This window comes from Staurois parvus, unplaced genomic scaffold (genome assembly GCF_062004578.1).
Source record: "Staurois parvus isolate SC_StPar_1 unplaced genomic scaffold, SC_StPar_1.0 ptg000272l, whole genome shotgun sequence".
In the NCBI taxonomy this organism is placed as follows: domain Eukaryota; kingdom Metazoa; phylum Chordata; class Amphibia; order Anura; family Ranidae; genus Staurois; species Staurois parvus.
The window spans coordinates 1102719-1127608 of record NW_028318068.1 but is presented as its reverse complement, the minus strand read 5'-3'; the positions used below and the strand labels follow the sequence as shown (position 1 = coordinate 1127608).

At 47.6% G+C, this 24890-nt stretch overlaps 1 protein-coding gene and 1 pseudogene across 1 annotated transcript in view; both read right to left on the bottom strand.

Annotated features, from left to right (window-relative positions):
* Positions 1-19426, bottom strand: part of LOC149459121 (uncharacterized) — a 29534-nt gene extending 10108 nt beyond the window's left edge. The window contains exons 1-2 of the mRNA XM_089681581.1: positions 19321-19426; positions 11005-11048 (exon numbers count right to left, since the gene is read on the bottom strand). Of these exons, the coding sequence (XP_089537707.1) occupies positions 11005-11047 (43 nt within the window). The 5' untranslated portion in view covers position 11048; positions 19321-19426. The remainder of the gene's footprint in view (positions 1-11004; positions 11049-19320) is intronic.
* A 4005-nt stretch (positions 19427-23431) lies between these two features.
* Positions 23432-23593, bottom strand: LOC149459120 (U2 spliceosomal RNA; annotated as a pseudogene).
* Positions 23594-24890: the final 1297 nt, after the last annotated feature.

Here is a 24890-nt window from a genome sequence, read left to right as displayed (position 1 = left end):
CCAGTAAAAAAAAAATGCAAAAATCAAATTTAGTCATAAATTTCTGCCAAAATGCATTCTGCGACATGTCTTTGCTAAAAAAAAAACCCAATACGTGTAAATTAATTGGTTTATGTGAAAGTTATAGCGTTTACAAATGGCGGGAAAGATACTGGGATTTTTAGGGTTTTTTTTATACTAATAATGGCGGCGATCAGCGAATTATGGCGGCGATCAGGGACTTATGGCAGCGACCGGCGACTTATGGCGGGACTGCGGCGGACATTCTGACATTGGGGGGTACTGACTTGGGGTCACTGACATCCCCAAAAACACTAATACAGTGATCAGTGCAAAAAAAAAACACTGACACTGTACTAATGGCACCGGGGAGGAAGGGGTTAACTTTATTTTGCAGGGAAGGGTCATAGGAGTGAGGGGAGTGTTTTACTAGGGGGCGGGGGTGTGTACTGGGCGGGACAAGGCTGATCGAGAGAGAGAAACTGTTCTTTCTCGATCAGCTCATCCTCGAGCTGACAGGGAAGTGACAGACAGCACAGCTACTGCAGCTGTGCTCTCTGTCACTGTTTGCCGCCAATCGCCGGGAAACAGCCGCTAAGGAGCGGCTGTGACCCGGCGACTCACATCTGCGGCGGTGATCGGCGGGACAGATAGGGCGGCGGCGTGCCTCGCGCGCGCCCCCTATTTGTTTACAGAACACGCGTTTTAAAACGTGGTTTTGCCTGCGAGTGCCGCCCTGCCGCCGTATATGTACAGTGGCTGGGCGGCATGTAGTTAATAAATAGATATTTTTGAAAATTAATTTTTTAAAAATATATTCTTCAGATTTTTTTTAACATACAAAAAAAAGTCATTTGCACATATATTTTTACATATATTTGTAAATGCATTCCAAAAATGTAGATTTGTATTTTTAAAGACATACAGTATATTTGAAATGGATTTTTAAAAATATTTTACATATATTTTGTAATAAAAACGCATTTCAACATGCAGTCTATCTATCTATCTATCTATCTATCTATCTATCTATCTATCTATCTATCTTTCTTTCTTTTTCTTTCTTTCTTTCTCTCTTTCTCTTGACTTATCCATCTAGTCACCTAATTATATTTCAATATATCCCTCTATCTGTTTATCTATCTATCAATCGACCTATCATCGATCTATCATTGATCTATCATCAATCTATCATCAATCTATCATCAATCTATCATCGATCTAAATATATTTTGAAATATATTGAATATGGTCAAAATTGTAGCATTTCAAATATATGGCAACATATTTGGGAAGAATATTTTTTAAATATATTTCAAATATATTTTTCTTCCATATGGGAAGGCTTTCTATATGCGCTAAGTTTGTGAGAATGTTTTTTTGTCTTTTTATACTTTTTAATAAACCTTGGATAATACGCTAGGTGTTGACGTCACCTGTGTGCTTTCTTACAAGCCAAGAGAAAACCCATCCTGGCTCTGTAGAATCATGCAGGCAACAGAAGAGTCCTGGCTGCTGCACACCACACATAGCCGCTCGTACTCGATTAGTAGCAGCTTCAGCCATCTCTCTCTGAGCCACACCTACTGACGCGTTTCGCCGGCTGAGGCTGCTACTGATCAAGCACAGACAGCTTTGTAAGGCGTACAGCAGTCAGGGCACTTCTCATGCAATTACTTTGCTGCTTGATACAAACTGTTGATTAGTTTTTTTTCTTTTGCAAACCAAATCCACGTAGAACCACCACACCCTGAAGGTGCCTATGGCTTTTACAGCCTATAATAAATGTAGTATGGTGAATTGTCTAAATAAGTCAAGCCATGAAATTCACAGCGAAAAGACCTGACAGTTATGTAAAGTCATGTATATATTCTTGTAATCCAGCCATCCTTGCTGCAGCTCCATAGATAAGTGCAGGTAGCAATTGCCCTTTTACCAGAAAAAGTCAGCAAAGTCTAAGCTCTCTCTCTACTATACTCCACATCCACGCCACCTTAGCACCCCCGCCTTCCACCCACTATTGTATAGCAGGGCATTCCCATTGCAAGCCTGATCTCAGTTTTCATCTTATATCCTTAAAGTGGTGAATTTGTAAGCTTGTCTGGGTGTTCAAAAAAAGGGGGCAGAGAGCTGAAATTAAACTTTGCAGAGCTCAGTGAGGAGAGCTCCGAGAGCTGATTGGAGGGGCGGAGAGCTGAAATTACACTCTGCAGAGCTCAGTCAGGAGAGCTCCGAGAGCTGATTGGAGGGGCGGAGAGCTGAAATTACACTTTGCAGAGCTCAGTGAGGAGAGCTCCGAGAGCTGATTGGAGGGGCGGAGAGCTGAAATTACACTCTGCAGAGCTCAGTCAGGAGAGCTCCGAGAGCTGATTGGAGGGGCGGAGAGCTGAACTTACACTCTGCAGAGCTCAGTGAGGAGAGCTCCGAGAGCTGATTGGAGGGACGGAGAGCTGAAATTACACTCTGCAGAGCTCAGTGAGGACAGCTCCGAGAGCTGATTGGAGGAGCGGAGAGCTGAAATGACACTCTGCAGAGCTCAGTGAGGAAAGCTCCAAGAGCAGAGGGACGGAGAGCTGAAATTACACTCTGCAGAGCTCAGTGAGGAGAGCTCCGAGAGCTGATTGGAGGGAAAAGACACACCCCCTTCACACAACTCAAAGGAACAGAACTGAGGCTGTCAATCTGCTGGAAATCCCTCCCGTCACCATTTTTTTCTTGGCAGCAGAACTTGTCAGAAGTGATTCATGCTGATAGCAGTGGAACAAAGCAGCAGACAGAAATGACACTTAATGCTCTGGATTAAGACAACTACACACTATAGAGGGATATGCTTTACTCATATTTCATATCTGAGGTTTACAACCACTTTAGGGTGTCTGCTTCCTAACACTGCTGTATATTTTTCCCTATTTATTGGTTTGTTTGCAGACTGGTTGGCAAGTTAGAACTGGGAATTTTGTTTATTTTTTGTTTGACATGCGTCACCTTCTATGTGCTCCTTGCTGTGAAGGCCAGTTATAGACTGGGGCAGTGGCAAATCACATTTATAAGCGTTTGAAAATGTTTTTTAACTCTTCCAGTTCCCGATGCTGTCCAGAGCCTTTTTCATCATGAAAAATGCATGCAAAGTGTTTTTAAGGTACTCAGATGGAAAAAACACTGAACACAGGATGTTCCTACCAAGCTTGTCACACATTGTAATGAACAATTCACACCTCAGACCTCTGCCACCCTTGGAAACAAAAGATATATTAATGACCATTCACACCTCAAATTCCTCATGAAGACCCCCTACCAGGTGACCTTAATGACTCCACCAGACACCTTTCCCACCCTTGGAAACAAAAGAAATGTTAATGAGCAATTCACACCTAAGCTAATCTCAACACATACTGCTGTCTCTGCTTCTACTCTCTGTATTTCTCTGAAACAGTCTGAAATAGTTAATAATTTACCACTTTTCAGTGCATTCTGGGCATTTGGGAGGTTCTCCTGTCCTTATCTTTAAAAAACGCTTCTAAATGCAAACGCACATAAACGTGTTATGCAACAGATGTTTTTTAACCTACGTTTTCCAGCAGTCAGTTTCCATCGTTCAGAAGTGTCCCGTGTACATGGGGCATTATAGTATGTCCAGCCAGGCTTTCTCATCCAGGGTTCCTCAAGAAGTTGCCAGGTGTTCATTGAGCAGTGGCAGATTCAGAGGTTGAGAAAGGGTGGTCTAATCCATTATCTTCCAGATGGAGCCCTTTAAATTTCTTATATTAAGGAATTATATTTGTCTATATCTGAAGGTCCACCTCAAACCACATTTTTGTTTATAGTGTTGAAGGGTTAGGTTTTAAAAGACGTCTGTATCCCCAAAGAGGAGATTGATCTCCTCCTCCTCTATTTCAAACCCATCACCTGGACAAGAAGTGAGGAGCAGTCTACCACATGTGGGTGTGTAAGAGGGGCTTCCTGGTTGGTTGAATTTGGTATCAAAGCACAAGTCACTACCCCCACTCACTACCCCCACTCCTGTCCTGCTAAAACACTGTTCCTCCTGCTGAGGCCAACCAAACTCCTTGACAGAAGCCACAACATGACATTCCTGGCCTTTGACCTTTACATCCCCAGAGTAAGGAATGTCCACAGGTAAAAGTAGTTTCGCTCCACTTTAATGGTGGTATTCAAGAAATGGCATAACAGTCACATCACAAGGGCATACATTCCGGGGTCGCTTGACATTACACAGTCAAACACATTTAGTGGACAGTCTGCATCAGTCATAAGTGAAAGCATCTCCGTTACAGTCTCCCCTCTGCCCAGAGTTATTAGTACTCATAGGACTTTGGTCTCTGTGTCACCTCCTTGCTAGGTACATCTCTCCTGGGAGCCCTCCAGGGAACCAGCCTGACCCAGGAATCTCTCAGCCTGTCCCAAAAGGCCTTTTGCAATCCGTCCTAGCCTCCACCTCCATAATGGGCAAGAAAGACTGCAGTCTGCTCCTCTTGAATACAGACCAGGGGCAGACTGACAACTCATGGGGCTCCCGGGCAATAGGTGATCATGAGGACCCTGTGTCCTTGCCCACACTCAAAGCACACCCAAAAAAGCCTATAAAAAAGGTACCAGGGCCATTTCATGGGGCCCCCTACTGACCCCCGGCCCTCGAGTAGTGCCCGAGTGCTTGAATGGTCAGTCCACCCGATACAGACTTACTCCTCTTGGCCTCCTGCCCTGTCCAGGGCCTACATGTGCTTGTTAGCTCCCAAGTCTTCTTCCTACCTGATTTTTATGTGGGTGCCAGCTCACTCCCTGACATCACTACAGGAGGGCTCTACCTAAGAGGGGCCTAACACCTGATGATACTACCTGCTGTAACCAGACACTACTCTGGCACAGAGCCACCTAGTGGCAAGGACGCTAACTGCATCTGTCTACACTCGCATAGAGCAATAAAATTCCTACAGTTGTACTAACCCTCTGTCAGGGACCACGGCTCCAGGGTCCGCGATCGCGGCTCCGTCCCTCGCGCATGCGCGGTGGCGGCGGCTCGTGCCGGGACACGGGCACTAGGTCCCGGCGAGCCGCAGATGACAGGACGCCGCGCATGCGCAGTAGGAGCCGCGGGCGCGCCTCAGGCGTCCAATGACAGCCGGGGGCGCGTCCTAGCCGGCCAATGACAGTGCAGGGCGCACTATTTAAAGATGCCCTGCACTGTCACAGATTGCCGCAAGGTCTTCTGTGATCCTGAGTTCCTGCACCTATCCTGTGACCCTGATTGACCCTGATTATTCTGCCTGCTCCTGCGTTTGACCCGGATTGTCCTGACTACTCTGCCTGCTCCTGCGTTTTGACCCGGATTGTCCTGACTATTCTGCCTGCTCCTGCGTTTGACCCGGATTGCCCTGACCATTCTACGGATTGACTTTCCTGCTGACCCTGCGTGTGACCCGACTACTCTCGCCTACCGATTCTGTACCCCGCTTACCCCCACGGGCCCACAATCCGTTACTACCCTGCTGGGGCCGCCATCCTCTTCATATCTGGCTCTCCCGGTACCTGTCCCCAAGGGTCTCCTCAGCCACTGGCGGGCCTGCTCGGAGGTCGTGACCTGGCCCGGGACTGTTTCAAGTCCATCCCCACCATCAGGGGCTCTGGTGAAAGCACAGCCCGGGCTTAGACCCCACGCTCTGAGTAGGTCTGTCAGTTGGCAGCCTGAGGCACCACCTGGCGGATCATAACAGTACCTTGCGGCCATGACAGAGCCAGGAAGTGGACCGGCGTCCCTAGAGGATATTTGTCAGCACCTGGCCACCTTGACCCAGGCTTTTCAGAACTTCCACAGTCGCTGCGCCCGACTGGAGGACCGCATGGAGTCAATAGCCCCCCTGACTCCCCCTGCTCAGAGTCCTCCACCTGCAGGACCTCCCGCTAACCCGGTATCCGGAGCGGTTGCCACATCCCCAGCTCCTGAACCCCGCGTTCCTCTGCCGGAACGATTCCGTGGTGATCGGAGCCGCTTCCGGGCCTTCCGGAACGCCTGCACCCTATACTTTGACTTACAACCCCGCACGTTCACCACTGAGACCGTCAAGGTGGGGTTTATAGTCTCCCTCCTTCAGGATGAGCCCCAGGATTGGGCTCACCGTCTGATGGAGAAGCACGACCCCCATCTTGAATCCGTGACCGAATTCTTTCGGGCCATGGCCGTCTTGTATGACGACCCTCAGCGAGCTGCTTCTGCTGAAGCGACTCTATACTCCCTGCGGCAGGGCCGCCGGACAGCCGAAGAATACGCGTCCAATTTTAGGCGTTGCATGGGCGACACCAGATGGAACGATGCGGCCTTATGCCACCAGTTCCGCATCGGGCTGTCTGAGCCTCTCAAGGACGAACTAGCGCGAGTAGGCCTACCTGACTCCCTGGAAAAACTGATTGAGTTGGCCATTCAAATCGACCGTAGACTAAGGGAACGTCGGCTGGAAAGGAGCAGTCAGGGTCAAAGGGTGGCATGGATTCCTTCCAGGGATACAGCTCCAACCCCAGGGAACCATCCGCGAAGCACGGAAACAGGGGACAACCCGGAACCCATGCAGCTGGGATTGGCCCGTTCTCACTTATCGGTCGAGGAACGTCAAAGGAGACTGTCACAGAACCTATGTCTGTACTGCGGGGAAGCTGGTCATCAGGTGCGCTCCTGTCCTGCTAAAATGAGTAAGTCCACGCCCGTTTCTTTTTCTCTACCCGCAGGAAGGGATGATCTGTCGAGTTACCTGGCCATTCCTGTGTCTTTACAGCTCCCCGGAGGAACATTGTCGGTGACCGCAATCGTTGACTCAGGAGCCTGTAGTTGCTTCATCGATCTGACTTTTGCCCACCGGCAAAAAATCCCTCTCCAGACCAAAGAAAGGGGGTTCAACATCTTCTTGGCAGATGGGTCTCGTATAAAATCAGGGGTGGTGGACCAGGAGACACCACCCATTTTCACCACAATGGCAGACCATCACCAGGAGTTCCTCCGTTTGGATGCCATCGCATCCCCCCTTTTTCCAGTCATTCTGGGCCTCCCTTGGCTTAGGGCCCATAACCCCCAGATTGACTGGGAAAAGGGAACAGTTCAATTTTGCTCACCCTACTGTTTAAGCCACTGCCACGTCACAGGATCCGTGGTCCCCCGGTTCCTTCTGTGCTTGGATGGTGACACCGATCTTTCCCAGGTTATTCCCCCGGCCTACCATGACTTCTTAGACGTCTTTAGTAAGCGAGGAGCTGACGTTCTCCCTCCGCACCGTTCCTACGACTGCCCCATAGACCTCCTACCCGGATCTGAAATCTCTTTCGGCCGTATCTTTCCCTTGTCCGAAGCAGAATCAGGAGTACTGAGGGAATACATTGATGAGAACCTTCGGAAGGGATTTATTCGTCCATCCACATCCCCAGCCGGGGCCGGGTTATTCTTCGTAGAGAAGAAGGACAAGTCGTTACGGCCCTGCATAGACTACCGTGACCTGAACAAAATAACGGTAAAGAATCGTTATCCTTTACCCCTAGTCCCCGAGCTCCTCCAGAGATTGAGATCGGCAACGATATTCACTAAATTAGACCTGCGGGGGGCCTATAACCTTGTCCGTATCAGGGAGGGGGATGAGTGGAAGACGGCGTTCCGTACGAGATTCGGTCACTACGAGTACTTGGTGATGCCGTTCGGGCTCTGTAATGCACCGGCGACCTTTCAGCACTTTATCAATGATGTTTTTCGTGACCTTCTAGATATTTTTGTGGTGGTTTATTTGGATGACATCTTAATTTTTTCCCCTTCACTGGAGGTTCATCGGGGTCATGTGATACGGGTATTAGAACGGTTGCGTCAACACGGGCTATACGCAAAGGCAGAGAAATGCTGTTTCGAACAGCACGAAACCACATTCTTGGGACTGGTTCTCTCTTCCGCGGGGGTCGCGATGGATCCCCAGAAAGTCACGGCGATCTTAGATTGGCCAATACCCGCCGACAAAAAGGGGGTACAGCGTTTCATCGGTTTTTCCAATTTTTACAGGAAGTTTATTAGGAACTTCTCCGGTCTGGTCTCCCCGATCACGCAACTGACGAAACAAGGGGTCCGCTTTAAGTGGACTCCCGAAGCGCAGGCAGCCTTCGAAAAGCTCAAAGAATTGTTCACCTCTGCTCCCATTCTCTGCCATCCAGATGCTTCTCTCCCATATGTGTTGGAAGTGGACGCCTCCAAAAATGCTGTAGGGGCGGTTTTGTCCCAAAGGAATGGTACCAAGGAACTTCTGCACCCCGTGGCGTTCTTCTCCAGGAAGTTGACTCCAGCGGAACGCAACTACGACATTGGAGATCGGGAGCTCCTGGCCATTAAAACTGCTCTAGAAGAATGGAGGTATTTACTGGAAGGAGCCACACACCCAATCCTAATATTCACAGATCACAAAAACCTTGAATATTTGAGAACGGCAAAACGACTGAGACCTCGCCAAGCGAGATGGGCGCTTTTCTTCTCTCGATTCTCATTCCATATAACGTACCGACCCGGTACTAAGAACACTAAGCCAGACGCTCTGTCCCGCATGTTTGAGGACCCCGACGATGCTGTGCCACCCGACACCATCTTACCTTCTGGGAGTTTCCTCGCTCTACAAACGGAACTTCGCTCTCGACTTCTTGATGCTTCTGTAGGACTACCAGTTCCGTCAGAATCACCCCTCCAGAGCCACGGTGGGCTAATTTGGAAGGAAGACCGGATCATGGTCCCAGAAGAAGTGCGAACCCTGGTCCTAGGGCACTGCCACGACCATCCTATGGCGGGCCACTTCGGGGTAACGAAGACGCTGGATCTGCTACGGCGCTCGTTCTGGTGGCCAGACATGATCAAGGACTGTGAGCAGTACGTCCGAACGTGTTCCACCTGTCAAAGGAACAAACCCTCCAGGAGCAGGGCATGGGGATTGTTACGTCCTTTACCCATACCCAAGCGGGCTTGGCAAATGATAGCCATGGATTTCGTGGTCGAACTTCCACCATCCCAGGGCTACACTGCAATAATGGTGATCGTTGACCGCTTCTCAAAGATGGCACATTTCGTGCCCCTGGAGAAGACCCATCAGCACCGGAAACGGCACGGATCTTCATCAAGGAAGTGGTTAGGCTTCATGGTGTTCCCGAAGATATAGTATCAGATCGGGGGGTCGAATTCACCTCCAGGTTCTGGAACGCCTTGTGTAAATCGCTGGGAATCAAGCTGTCGCTTTCATCCGCCTACCACCCACAGACCAACGGCCAAACTGAAAGAACAAACCAGACGCTGGAACAGTACTTACGGTGCTACACATCCTACCTTCAGGACGACTGGCTGTCGTTGCTGCCTTCCGCGGAATTCGCGTACAACAACTCGAGTCACTCAGCCACGGGTCAATCCCCGTTCTTTTCCAATTATGGGTATCATCCCACATTCCTCCCTGATCTGATGCCTGAGAATCCGGTACCAGCTTCTCAAGACATCTTGAACTTCTTTTCTGTCAATAACAAGACAATTCAGGAAGCCATCGCTAAAGCCCAAGAGGACAGTAAGAGGGCATTCGACAGAAAGAGAAGAGGAGAATTACTGCTTCAACCAGGGGATCAGGTTTGGCTGGCAACGACCAACTTGAAGATGCTATGTCCTTCAAGGAAGCTGGGACCCAAGTTCATCGGCCTCTTTTCGGTAAAACGAGTGGTTAACGAGGTGGCCTACGAGCTCGAGCTTCCGCAGACCTTCAAAATACATCCTGTCTTCCATGTATCTCTCCTGAAACCTTCCAGACCAGATCCCTTCCCGGACCGTGAATCCAGACCTCCCGAGGCAGTCACTATAGGTGACCAGGAGGAATTTGAAGTGGAGACTATCCTCAGTTGCCGAAGGAGGGGGGGCCAGACACAGTTCCTGATAAAATGGAAGGGGTATGGCCCTGAGGAGAACTCATGGGAACCCGCCCGGAACGTCCACGCACCCAGGCTCATCCGGGAGTTTTTTCGTGCTCACCCGCGGTGGAGAGATCAGTGGGGCTCCCGGAGGGTGCCCATTGGGGGGGGGCAATGTCAGGGACCACGGCTCCAGGGTCCGCGATCGCGGCTCCGTCCCTCGCGCATGCGCGGTGGCGGCGGCTCGCGCCGGGACACGGGCACTAGGTCCCGGCGAGCCGCAGATGACAGGACGCCGCGCATGCGCAGTAGGAGCCGCGGGCGCGCCTCAGGCGTCCAATGACAGCCGGGGGCGCGTCCTAGCCGGCCAATGACAGTGCAGGGCGCACTATTTAAAGATGCCCTGCACTGTCACAGATTGCCGCAAGGTCTTCTGTGATCCTGAGTTCCTGCACCTATCCTGTGACCCTGATTGACCCTGATTATTCTGCCTGCTCCTGCATTTGACCCGGATTGTCCTGACTACTCTGCCTGCTCCTGCGTTTTGACCCGGATTGTCCTGACTATTCTGCCTGCTCCTGCGTTTGACCCGGATTGCCCTGACCATTCTACGGATTGACTTCCCTGCTGACCCTGCGTGTGACCCGACTACTCTCGCCTACCGATTCTGTACCCCGCTTACCCCCACGGGCCCACAATCCGTTACTACCCTGCTGGGGCCGCCATCCTCTTCATATCTGGCTCTCCCGGTACCTGTCCCCAAGGGTCTCCTCAGCCACTGGCGGGCCTGCTCGGAGGTCGTGACCTGGCCCGGGACTGTTTCAAGTCCATCCCCACCATCAGGGGCTCTGGTGAAAGCACAGCCCGGGCTTAGACCCCACGCTCTGAGTAGGTCTGTCAGTTGGCAGCCTGAGGCACCACCTGGCGGATCATAACACCCTCTCTACTCTTCTCTATCCAACCAAGAAAGTTTTAGATGCAGTTGGGTTTTAAGGTTCTAATATTACAGTTGGGTTTTTGATATTTTCTTTTCCCAGAAACTCCACACTAATCGACATAACAAATATAAAGGAGAAGACCATTGGAGTCTTTACATACCATTTTCGGAGTCTGCTGCATTTTTATTCATAGCCAGAGACATCCTGCAAAGGAATAAAGGAGAATTATAAACATAAGTAATGCAAGCAGGGGCGGACTGACCATTTGGAAACTCGGGCACTGCCCGAGGGCCAGGGGTCAGTAGTGGGCCCCATGAGATGCCCCTGGTACCTTTTTCATAGGCTTTTTTTAGTTTGGGCAAGGACACGGGCCCCATGATCCCCTATTGCCCGGGGCCCCCATGAGTTGTCAGTCCGCCCCTGAATGCAAGCCATGTCAAAAATGCCTCTCGGTATCTACAGTTTATGTTCACAGAACACTGAATTAAAAGATTGTTGGTTGCTGCTTTTGGCACAACTTGGCAGAGAAGAAAGTCGCTACCATAACTGTCCTGAATTGCCTCAACTGTCATGCTGGTAAGTAGACAATAGGTGGAAGGTCCAGGGGCGGACTGACAACTCATGGGCCCCCGGGCAATAGGGGATCATGGGGCCCCTGTGTCCTCACCCACTCCCGAAAAAGCCTATGAAAAAGCCAATGAAAGGTACCAGGGGCTTCTCATAGGACCCCCTACTGATTCCGGGCCCTCGAGCAGTGCCCGAGTGCTCAATGGGAAGGTCTATACTGTATCTTCTGTATCTGTGCCTTCCCATGTTATTTAGCAAAATTATTGTTTTTCATAATCTTGGGGGGCCTTTGGGGGGGGGGGGTATTGGTAAATACAGGGTTCGCATTCTGGATCAAAAATTTTTACAAGCTAAATGTGTGCTTATTTTAACTTGTTTGGGGTACTTGTATAGCAAAAACTAAACTCTTTCAGTTTTCTTTGAAGTGAACCTGTGCTCAAACTATGCACATTAATCTATTTACATATTCTGAATGACCAGTAAAATCAGTTTAAAACAAGCCATCACAGACCTCTGTAGCTGTAGCTATTGTGGAGGAATTCATCTTCAAAGTTCACAAAGAAGTACTCAGATTTTCTCTCTCTTCATATTGCTTTCTCTGGATGCAGAATCTTGGCAGACTGCGCATCAACTAATGTAAACACACAGCAGGCCCAACTTTAGGGCCAGTTCACATTTTCATTAGGAATGAATGGCACCGCAGCACAGCATGCGTTTTCACTCAATGCACTGACATGTGCATTACCACAGTGTAGCCTCAGCTTTTGAACATACCCTAAGAACTTTGATCCTAAGAAAAAATACCCTTACCACATTAATTTCATTCATGAAAAGAAAATGCCATAGGAACATTTGATCATGCTCGGTCAGAAGACAAAAACTGATGACAGAATAATGCTGCATTTACCCATCAGCTCAAACCCAAAGCCTTTCAATACAGGCCCTTATACACTATATTGCCAAAAGTATTGGGCCAGCCCTCCAAATCACAGGTGTCAAACAAAAGGCCTGAGGGCTGAATCCCGCCCTCCAGGCCATTTCATGTGGCCCTTGCACCTCTCCTGCAGGTACCTCCTTGTCTCGGCCCCCACCTTGTCTCAGCAGCAGAGAGTAGAATAGAACTCCTCTGCCAAATTCTGCACCTCTCAGTGCAGCTGCAGCACCCCCTCACCTCTGCCTCCCCTGGTCTCAGCATTCAGCAGACTCTGGTAACTGACTCCACTCCTCCTCTGGTCCTCCTCCAGGCCCTGCACTTTCTGCTTTCCAGCTCTGCCCCCCAAAGGCGGTGCACAGTGATGTTATGGAGGGTGTAGGATTCTTGACATCTGATGATGAGGTGCTCTGGACATCTAATCTTACAGATACAACTGGCCCTTTGAGGGCAATCATAATGCTAATACGGCCCACGATAAAATGGAGTTTGACACCCCTGATCTAGATCATTCAGGTGTTCCAATCACCTCCATGGCCACAGGTGTATACAATCAAGCCCCTAGGCATGCAGACTGCTTCTACAAACATTTGTGAAAGAATGGGTCGCTCTCAGGAATTCAAGCGTGGTACCGTGATAGGTTGCGACCTGTGCAATAAGTCCATCTATGACATTTCCTGGCTACTAAAGATTTCATGGCCAATTGTTAGTGGGATTATAACAAAGTGGAAGCAACTGGGAACACCAGCAACTCAGCCACCAAGTGGTAGGCCACGTCACATGACAGAGCGGGGGCAGTGCATGCTGAAGCGCACAGTGCACAGAAGTTGCCAACTGTCTGTAGAGTCAATAGCTAAAGACCTCCAAACTTGGTGTGGCCTTCAGATTAGCACAACATTGCTTAGAGATCTTCATGGAATGGGTTTCCATGGCCGAGCATCTGCATCCAAGCCTTACATCACCAAGTGCAATGCAAAGCATCAGATGCAGTGGTGTAAAGCACGCCGCCACTGGACTCTAGAGCAGTGGAGACTTGTTCTCTGGAGTGACCAATCACGCTTCTCTGGCAATCTGATGGACGTGCCTGGGTTTTGCGGTTTCCAGGAGAACCGTACTTGGCTGACTGCATTGTGCAAGTGTAAAGTTTGGTGGAGGGGGATTATGGTGTGGGGTTGTTTTTCAGGGGTTGGGCTTGGCCCCCTAGTTCCAGTGAAAGGAACTCTTAAGGCGTCAGTATACCAAGACATTTTGGACAATTTCATGCTCCCAACTTTGTGGGAAGAGTTTGGGGATGGCCCCTTCCTGTTCCAACATGACTGCGCACCAGTGCACAAAGCAAGGTCCATAAAGACATGGAGGAGCGATTTTGGGGTGGAGGAACTTGACTGGCCTGCACAGAGTCCTGACCTCAACCCCATAGAACACCTTTGGGATGAATTAGAGCGGAGACTGCGAGCCAGGCCTTCTCCTCCGACATCAGTGCCTGACCTGACAAATGTGCTTCTGGAAGAATGGTCCAACCTTCCCATAGACACCCTCCTAAACCTTGTGGACGGCCTTCCCAGAAGAGTTGAAGCTGTTATAGCTGCAAAGGGCAGGGCCAACTCAATATTGAACCCTACGGACTAAGACTGGGGGCCATTACAGTTCATGTGTGTGTAAAGGCCGGCCGACCAATACTTTTGGCAATATAGTGTATGTCTAGCCAGGCTTTCTCAAAGAAGTTGCCAGGGGTTCCTTGAGCTGTGACAGCTTGAGAGGTTGAGAAAGACTGATCCAGACCAATTAATTTCTTATATTAAGGAAGAACATTTGATCATAGGAGAAAATATCCTAAGAACATTCAATCCTAATGAGGACATTTAATCTTAGGAGAAGGTACCCTGGGAACCTTTGATCCTAAGGGAAGATACCCTTAGGATATTAAGTCTTAGGAGGGAATTCCCTAAGAACTATCAATCCGAAGAGAAAATAACCTAAGAACATTTGATCTTAATAGAAAATACTCCAGGAACATTTGATCCTAAGAAATAATATTCTAAAAACGTTTGATCAGCAGAGAAAATACCCCAAGAGCATTTGATCCTAAGAAAAGATACTCTCAGGACATTCAATTTTGCCCCATTCACACAACAGCCACACCTTTATATATTGTGCAAGAAATCCCTAAAACTAATGAGCAAATTCTGGTTAATTTACACAGAACAAATGTACATGTGGTTTGGCTGGGAGGATATCTCTGCAATCATTTTTCATAGATAATAAAAGATAGTCTGCTTAGAAGAAGAGAAAAAGCAAATAAAAATCTCGTTTCAGTTGTGTTGTGTGACAATACAAGTTTCGGCTTGGCTTAGGTTCAAGCATTTCCTATAAAGGCTGCTAATTATCAGATTGGCTGAAGTAAAGAGAGCCAATAAATATGGTTAAAGATTATATTGTGCATGTGGAAACCTCTCAATTAGTGCTGGTAGCAAGGCAGACAGACTTCTTTAGAAAATGATAATACTATAATGTATAATGGTGAGAGGGACTAAAATGATGCAGAAAGATTGGCAGACTGGTGGATGGGCATATACATAGAAAATGTTGAGATTGAAGCAGGTATTAAGAGAATGCAGAGACCAGTAGCTAGTAATATATACAGAATGCTGAGACCGGGAGCTGGTAACATATACAGAATGCTGAGACTGGGAGCTGGTAACATATACAGAATGCTGAGACTGGGAGATGGTAACATATACAGAATGCTGAGACCGGGAGCTGGTAACATATACAGAATGTTGAGACTGGGAGCTGGTAACATATACAGAATGCTGAGACTGGGAGCTGGTAACATATACAGAATGCTGAGACCGGGAGCTGGTAACATATACAGAATGCTGAGACCGGGAGCTGGTAACATATACAGAATGCTGAGACCGGGAGCTGGTAACATATACAGAATGCTGAGACTGGGAGCTGGTAACATATACAGAATGCTGAGACTGGGAGCTGGTAACATATACAGAATGCTGAGACCGGGAGCTGGTAACATATACAGAATGCTGAGACCGGGAGCTGGTATCATATACAGAATGCTGAGACCGGGAGCTGGTAACATATACAGAATGCTGAGACCGGGAGCTGGTAACATATACAGAATGCTGAGACTGGGAGATGGTAACATATACAGAATGTTGAGACCGGGAGCTGGTAACATATACAGAATGCTGAGACTGGGAGCTGGTAACATATACAGAATGCTGAGACTGGGAGCTGGTAACATATACAGAATGCTGAGACTGGGAGCTGGTAACATATACAGAATGCTGAGACTGGGAGCTGGTAACATATACAGAATGCTGAGACTGGGAGCTGGTAACATATACAGAGAAAGCTGAAACTGGTGTCTAACACTGTATAGAAAATTCTGAGACCGATAGCTGTTAATATATAGAGAATGCTGAGACCGAGACCTGGTAATATATAGAGAATGATACTGGTAGATGGAAATATATAATGATACTGGTAGATGGAAATATATAATGATACTGGTAGATGGTAATATATAGAGAATGTTGAGACCGAGAGCTGTTAATATGTAGAGAATGCTGAGACTGGGAGATGGTAATATATAGAGAATGCTGAGACCAGTGTAAGCCGTGTACCGGGGTGGGCTCCCCAGGATACAGTGAAGTCACGAACGAGGAAAGCAACCCCAACACCAGCTTTTGCCACAACAGAATTTTACTTAGATGTGGCAAATAAACACAACCATAAATGCTGGAAACATACAATAAATTTACATACACCCAGCCCAAAGGCTGAGACCCTTGTGCTGCACAGCACGGCGCCACCTGATGGATGAAGGTAGAAAGTGAAGTAATTTACCTACTGGGGGCACAACTAAGCTGCCACACCTTACCTGTTATTACCCTAAAAGAGCAGGAATCAGCGTATGGGTGTACGGTATGGATTAGCCTGCGGTGCAGCACAACAGCTTACAATCTTACACAAATCTACAGTATTCCTCCTCCCATAACTGGTCCTGTAGCACATGTCTGAGTATTCCTTCTGAGCAAAACGCCAGTCTGGCTTGAGTTTGTAGGATTTTATCAGCCCTCCAATGTGAAATGTCACTTTAAGTTATGGAGTCCTTCCAATAATCAGTAACAACACTTGTGGCCTGACACAGAGACCCTAACTAACTAACTAAAGGCCTGGACTCAGTCTCAAGGTGCCAACACTGAAATGAGGTGCGTGCACGATCTTACCGACCTGGGTCTGCTTTGCATCCACTGGTGACTCTGAATGTCTCTCCAACAAGCATGCGGTCTCGCCGTACATGTTGCTTAGTTCCTCTGCTCTAATCAGCATTCCTGGCAGCAATCTCATCAGCATTCCTGACAGTAATCTCATCAGCATTCCTGACAGTAATCTCATCAGCATTCCTGGCAGCAATCTCATCAGCTTCCTGGCAGCATTTCATCAGCTTCACTTAGCTGCAGCTCTGGTTACAGAGGGATGCTCTCACACCTGGATGTCATCAGATTCTCAGCTCACACGGCCCCCCTCATTCACCATTCTCCAAAACATGGCTGCTCTCTCTTCTTCCTGTTCTCAACTCTGTGTGAAAACCCCACCTCTTCATGAATATAGAAATAGCTATGCAGTCTGAGGCTGTGTTAGAAAAACAGTGACATCTTGTTGCTTAACTGCAGAATGTCAGTCAAAACATTTAATTTACTCCACACAAGCAGTATTCAAACAATGAGAGCTGTTTCCCCATCTCACACCAGTAGCTGGTAATATATAGAGCATGCTGAGACTGAGAGCTGGTAAAATATAGAGCATGCTTAGAACGGTAGCCGGGAAATACATAGAGAATGCTGAGACTGAGAACTGGTAATATTTAGAGAATGCAGGGACAGGTAGCTGGTAATATATAGAGCATGCTGAGACTGAGAGTTGGTGATATACAGAAAAAGCTGGGACATGTAGCTGGTAACCTATAGACAATGCTAAGACTAGTAGCTGGTAATATATAGAGAATACTGCGACTGGTAGCAGGTAATAGAGAATGCTGAGACTGAGAGCTGGTAATAGAGAATGCTGAGATTGAGAGCTGGCAATATATAGAGAATGCTGCAACTGGTAGTTGGTAATAGAGAATACTGCGACTGGTAGCAGGTAATAGATAACACTGCGACTTGTAGCAGGTAATAGAGAATGCTAGGGGTATATCTGTGATACAAGAAATGGTCAGAGACTGTGGACATATTATAGGAGATGGTCAGAGGTTGCTGACATGATACAAGAGATGGTCAGATATTGTGGACATGATACAAGAGTAGGCCAGATACTGAAGACTTGATATAAGAGATGGTCAGAGACTACAGACATGATACAAGAGATGGTCAGAGACTACAGACATGATACAAGAGATGGTCAGAGACTGCAGACATGATACAAGAGATGGTCAAAAACTACAGACATGATACAAGAGATGGTCAGAGACTGCAGACCTGATACAAGAGATGGTCAGATATTGTAGACATATTATAGGAGATGGTCAGAGGTTGCAGTCATGATACAAGAGATAGTCAGAGACTGTGGACATATTATAGGAGATGGACAGAGGTTGCAGACATGATACAAGAGATAGTCAGAGACTGCAGCCATGATACAAAAGATGGTTAGATATTGTGGACATGATACAAGAGAAGGTCAAAGACTGCAGACCTGATACAAGAGAAGGTCAGAGACTGCAGCCATGATACAAGTGATAGTCAGAGAGTGCAAACATTATACAAGAGATGGTCAGAGACTGCAGACATAATACAAGAGATGGTCAGAGACTGTGGACATATTATAGGAGATGGACAGAGGTTGCAGACATGATACAAGAGATGGTCAGAGATTGCAGACATGATACAAGAGATAGTCAGAGACTGCAAACATGATACAAGAGATGTTCAGAAACTGAAGACATGATACAAGAGATGGTCAGAGCCTGCAGACATAATAAAGGAGAAGGCCAAAGACTGCAGACATGATTCAAGAGATGATCAAATATTGTGGACGTGATACAAGAGATGGTCAGAGACTGTGGACATAATACAAGAGATGATCCTATATTGTGAACATGATACAAGAGATGGTCAAAGACTGTGGACATAATAAAGGAGAAGGTCAAAGATTGCAGACATGATACAACAGGTGGTCAGAGACTGCAGACATGATACAAGAGATTGTCAGAGATTGCGGACATGATACAAGAGATGGTCAGAGAATGCGGACATAATACAAGACATGGTCAGAGACTGCGGACATGATACAAGAGATGGTCAGAGACTGCAGACATGATACAAGAGATGGTCAGAGACTGCAGATGTGATACAAGAGATGGTCAGAGACTGCAGACATGATATAAGAGATGGTTAGAGACTGTGGACATGATAAAAGAGATGGTCAGAGACTGCAGAGGTGATAAAAGAGATGGTCAGAGACTGCAGAGGTGATACAAGAGATGGTCAGAGACTGCGGACATGATACAAGAGATGATCCTATATTGTGGACATGATACAGGAGATGGTCAGAGACTGTGGACATAATAAAGGAGAAGGTCAAAGATGGCAGAAATGATACAACAGGTGGTCACAGACTGCAGACATGATACAGAGGACTGTCAGAGACTGTGAACATGCTATAGGAGTCGGAGACTGGGGTGTGTTTCCAGAGACAGTCATAGACCAGAGACATATTACATAATTTATGGTCCTTATATGGGGACATACAGTGGTTCAGTGGCAAACTCACGGCACATTTGGAATTCAGGGACAGTCCGTGTCTATGCATATGGCCAAAATCATTTTGGGGACAGAATTAAAAGCTGTAATTACTACTAAATGCTGCAACAATGTGTCGCAGCTACGCCATCACAGGACAAATATTGCAATATTAAGATGATAATTCTGAAAGTAAATAAGTCTGTCTTACCTGAGAACAAAACACGGAGAGATGCTTCACCTATTCAGACATGAGCGTTCTGCCGCTTGAGCTCTCAGCAAGCCTCCTTATCTAGAACATTTATGGGGCAGTAAAGTTGCATTTTAATCTGCACCTCACTGAGCCAATGAGGATTTATGTTACAATGTGTAGGGTGTTAGAGCTCCCCCTACATGTGGCACTGCAAAAATCAGGCTCTCAATTTCATGGTAGAGTAGGCATGTAGGACTTTCCAAGATTCATTTTTTTGTGATCTTGTAGAAAGCGTAGCTGCGTGTCTCATAGGGTCACATTGCATGTTATGATCTGACACCACATTCTTTGTCCAATTAACTTTAGATTTACCTTAGATGGACCTATCTAATTTATCCAATCCATTTGGATCTATTCAGACAGGGTTTTCTTTTTTTTACTACATGGTTAATGGTAGCTCTAAAGCAGATTGTGAATCAGATTGTAAAGTGTGTGGTGAGCATGAGTGTTCTGTAAGCATGGAGTGGATTATCTCAGTCACGTGCTGTGTTGAGCTTTCTCCAGCAGGGTGTGCTAGAGATAACATTGTGTGTTATGGATGTATAGTTGGGGGCTGATTTTGCATGCCGGGGGGTGTTATTAAAGTGTCAGTATACCTAAAAAAAAAAGTCATTATTGTCTCTGCAATACATTTCTATATCATTTTGTGCTTTTTTTTTTTTTTAATACAATGATTTTGGATAAAAATCCCTGTTGATCCTGCCAGTGCCCTCTACTTGCTTGCTTGCAATCTCCAAAAGCTGGCTTACTCTGCCTAGTTCTATTCAGATCTGAGCAGCTGAGGCGGCAGGCGTGACCATTCTGCCCTGAAAAGCAATGATAGCAGGAGTTACTGTCAATCAAACGCTCTTACTCACTCCCAGGCAGGGGCGGACTGACAACTCATGGGGCCCCCGGGCAATAGGGGATCATGGGGCCCCTGTGTCCTTGCCAAAACTCAAAAAAGCCTATGCAAAAGGTACCAGGGGCATCTCATGGGGCCCCCTACTGACCCCGGGCCCTCCAAAATGGTCAGTCCGCCCCTGCTCCCAGGTGAGTGCTATCGGTGACATAGGCAGCTAGGAGCCTATTAGGACAATAAGAGTGATTGGTAGCAGCTCCTTGCACAGCAGGGCAGACGGGTCCGGCCCACCGCCTGGACTGTTTGCCTTGTAAGCTTGTTGTAAATTAGCTAGATAAGTGCTGCCCCAGACCTGAGATCTGGGGGTTAATGTTTTTCCTGGGTCTTTTACTGTGCGGACTTCCTTGGGTTCAACCCCACTGCTGCTGTGCCTAAAAAAACGGGGTAGTGGTCCGGAGTGAGAGAACCTTTGGTCCTGGAGTACCGTAGCTCCCCGCTTCACTGCTAACACCATCTGGAAAACTGGCATGATGTAGGAGGCTACTAGAACTTGGGGTTTGCCCTGAAGAACGGTAGTGGAAAATGCTGGACAGGTGGTTGCGGAAGAGGCTCAACGTGCCCCTCCAAATTGCATATATCAGTGGGAAGATGTCCATTTACACAGGGAACCGAAACTTAACTGGAGAACAGTTATGGTGCAAATGTGTATGGTGTACAATCATCTCTAAAAGTAGAGGCTTGCCTTAAGGTTGAGTATTCCCTCATGACAGCATCAGCCTTGTCCCAGGGCATTGGTGAAATGGCGCAAGAGTAAAGGTGCCCAATATGTGTGAAGTAGAGTGATCCTGTTACAGTTGCCAAGTGTATCCCAGAAGAACCCACCCCAGGGGTCAGTGGTGTATTTAGGTTTTGTGCTGTCTTAGGCAACACAAAAATCAGCGCCCCTCCCCCGCAGAGAGAGCCTGACATTGACCAACAACACCCCTGCCCCCCACTTGAAAGAGCCTTCTACTACCACTGCCCCCCATACACCAGCCACCATCGCCCACGGCAAGAGAGAGAAAGTCACTCACCTTCGCAGCTCCGGACATCCCCGGGAACGAGAGTCGGGCTGTGCATACACCATCATGAAACCCGCAGTCTCTCTCGGAACCCACCAGGTCCCCATGCCGCATGTATCCCTTCTTCCGTCCCTTCTTCCGAAGGGGCAGTGCTGCCTCCTGAAAAATGCCGCCCTAGGCAAATGCCTTGTTTGCCTTGTGGTAAATACACTTGTGCCAAGGGTAGTCCTTGCATGTAACCCACACTTGGCGCCCAGCGAGTCAATGGAAAACATGGAGAAAGCCCTGTCATCAGCTACCCTCTGCCCTACCGACAGGCTCAAAATAGATTGGTGCAGTCATGTGACGTGGATCTAAAGGGAAGCATAAAATGTATCTTCTGGACTTTTGTGCTGAGAAAATGTTGCTGTAACATGATGTCTGATTCTAGTCTGTAGGGCCTGCACTGTGAAACTGCAGGGATCTACCTTCCTTGAAGAAACTCTTGAAGATACTGGCTGCTATGGATTACTATGTAGGGCCTGGAGCAGCTTTTTTCAATCTTTTTAACACCCCTGCTAATAATTATTATATTTACAGCTCACAGTATTTTAGTGTGATGGTCACTGAGAAGCTTGATCCTTACATTTGTGGTCATTGGGAAGAATCTCCCTTTTACAGATACCTAAAAAGATCATTGGTGTCAGTGGTACTTATCTGAGAGGCAGAAATTGCTTATCGCTGATGGAACCCTTGGTAACCTCTGGAGGAACCCTGGTTGAGAAACTCTGCCCTAGAGGAAGCAGACTATGGTTGTCCTCCACATGGAAGTGGAGAGACACAAGTAGGAAAGTAACAGAGGAACCTTGCTTAACTGCCTTGAATTCTAAGACTGAGATACCACTAGAGCCTTAGTTGTCAAGTTTACAAGTTTAGCCAGTAGAGACCAATGAGTAATAGAGCCAGAAGGTTAGAAAGACGTGCAGAAGACTAAGGACTGTGTTTGAGTAGAATCTACAAGTATCCCACGCTTCCTCCACCCTCCTTCCTATTTCTCTATGCATATACACACAATCTTAATCAAAGTGACTGATGCTCATCATTCTGCAAATCCAGAGAAAAGAACTACTCCCTGAGACAAATGTGTCCAGGACATTTATTGGAAAATGATTGGTACCCGGACATTTGTAATGTAGCCAAGGGGTAGCCGAGCCATATTCCTTCAAATTATGTTTGCCTGGCTAATAATAGTTCTACAGCATTATGTTAGTTATGAAGTGTTCCCCAAATATTGGTCATTCATGTAGCGCATGACAACTATTACAGGTGGTCTGAAGACCACATACACTATACAATGTCAGGCGCACCTTCCACAAACACTTCTCAAGAGTTTTTTTTTTTTTTAAGTCCGCAAACGTGCAGATAACGAAAAAACCTGTAAGTGTTCACAAAAAATGTGCAAGTGCAAAACACCACACGAAAAAGTGCACTTAGGGGTGTGCTTTGTCCTACCCCCGAAGGAGTTGGACCACTACCCTGATCCCCCGGGGCACGAAGCTCCTGACAGGGACAAGGTTCCCATTTGGTCCTCCTGGCCAAAAGGCCTGGTGGACCATCGTTCCTTGTGTCCAGCCAAAGCCAGCCACCCAGTACTTGGTCAGGGGGCTCTCCCGAAGAGAAAACCCTCTAGGGACAGGGGAGGAAGGAACCAAAAGGCCACACATCCTCCCCCTAGACTTCAGGGTAGGCCCGAGGACCCACACCCTCCATCCTGTGAGAAAACACACACATAAGTAAAGAAAAAGTGACAAAATGTGGGAGGTGCAATAAATTAAATAAATAAAAAATAAAAAAGTGGTTGTGCCAAATAGTGCACAGACCAGGCCCTGAGGCCTGTAGCAAAAATTGCCCTGATCCTAGCCATAAGGCCTGGTCCTAAGGGCGCTGTGCAGAAAAAGTGGTAATCAGTGACCATGTGCCATCTTCACACTGTGGGGTCCCACACCCAGGTGCTACTGGTGGCACCCCTGAGGCGACTACTCAGGGGGCACTGGTTTGCGGACTCTCTGCCTTCCCGACCCCTGGCCAGACAAGGTAGATCCGTCCAAATCAGGAGGTACTGAGTCCCTCTGACGTTCCAAAGGGGAATTACTCCCGGGCCCCAGCTTCTATTCGTGGGCACCACGGTTTCTGTTCCCCCCATTATAGCCATCAGGACCCCCATCATACCAGCAGGGGTACTATACAACCAGCCATCCCCACAAAGCTAGAATGGCCGTGGAGCACCCTCACTGGACACTGATAAGAACAGATACTACACTTGATCTTAGCCAAAAGGCCGAAAAGCGATACCACTTCTGAAGAGTTGACCGGTCCACTTTATAAGAACGTGTCCTGTGGGTACTAGAGGTGTATGCCTAGGTGCATTGAACCATTCTTGGTGGATTGGGTTTGGCTGCTGGGGAGAAGTCAGTGTGCAGACATTGGGTATGGAATATTGATAATCTGAGTAGAGACCTAAGATGGTTATCTGTAGCATTGTGACTGGGATCTGAAGGGAGAGACATTTAGTACCTGTAGATAAACAGGCATTGAGCTTTTGGGATGAGAGGTGCACCCTGGGTCTCCTAGAGATTTCCATAATTCGGTGAGAGGCAAGGCAGGTTAGATACTCCTAGATTGCCTTACATATAGACTTGAGACTAAATAAATAAGATTGCTGTGAAGGTATAACCTCAAAGGTTATGGTGAGAAGAGATAAAAGCCACCAAAAAGTCCCCCACTGAACCAGTGCATAGCATAGTAGAGTCTTTGTATGACAGAAGGTATTCACATATTACATTCCATCACAAATCCAAAACTGATGGAATTATTCCTCATATTAGGATATTGGGCAACGCCATATAAATCATTCCTTTTTGCCCCAATATCCAAATGAACTTCAAGAACCACTTATGTATATTGTAGTGATACAGTCTAAAATGGGAGCCATTTATTCAGAAGCCCCCATCACATCAGAGGTCCTCCCATCACATCAGAGTCCCTCTTCACATCATTGGCCCTCATCACATCAGAATTCCCCATCACATCGGAGTCCCCCATTCATGTAAGAATCACCCCTTCATGTCAGAGGCCCCTCTATCACAACAGAGCCCCCTCTATACATCGTCTCCCTATAAATTAGTCCCCCCTTCACATCAGAGTCTCCCATCAAAGCAGAGCCTCCCCATCACCCCCCTCCCATCATCAAAGTTCCTCAGCCACCACAGAGTCCCCTCATCACATCAGGGTCCTCCATTACAGAGCCCCCCCAATCAAAAAGCCCCCCATCATGGAGACTTCTGTTTACACAGGCCTCCCCATCACATTGCCCCCAATCACACAGTCCTTTCTTCACATCAAAGCCCTACCTTTTGGCTCCAGCAGAGTGGTAGAGGGTGGAAGGAGGAGGAGGTCTGAAGGAGGCCAAGTTCCATCTTCTCCTGAATTCTGGAGGTGACCATGCAAGCTGCCTGCCCTGGTTTAGAGTCATGAATTGCCATGGGGCAAGTCAGCTGGCCATTACTAAAGCAACAAATGACAGCATGTGTCCTGGCCTTCGACCATGCCAATGGATTGGGGTCAATCTGTGTCCTGTGCTTGTGGCA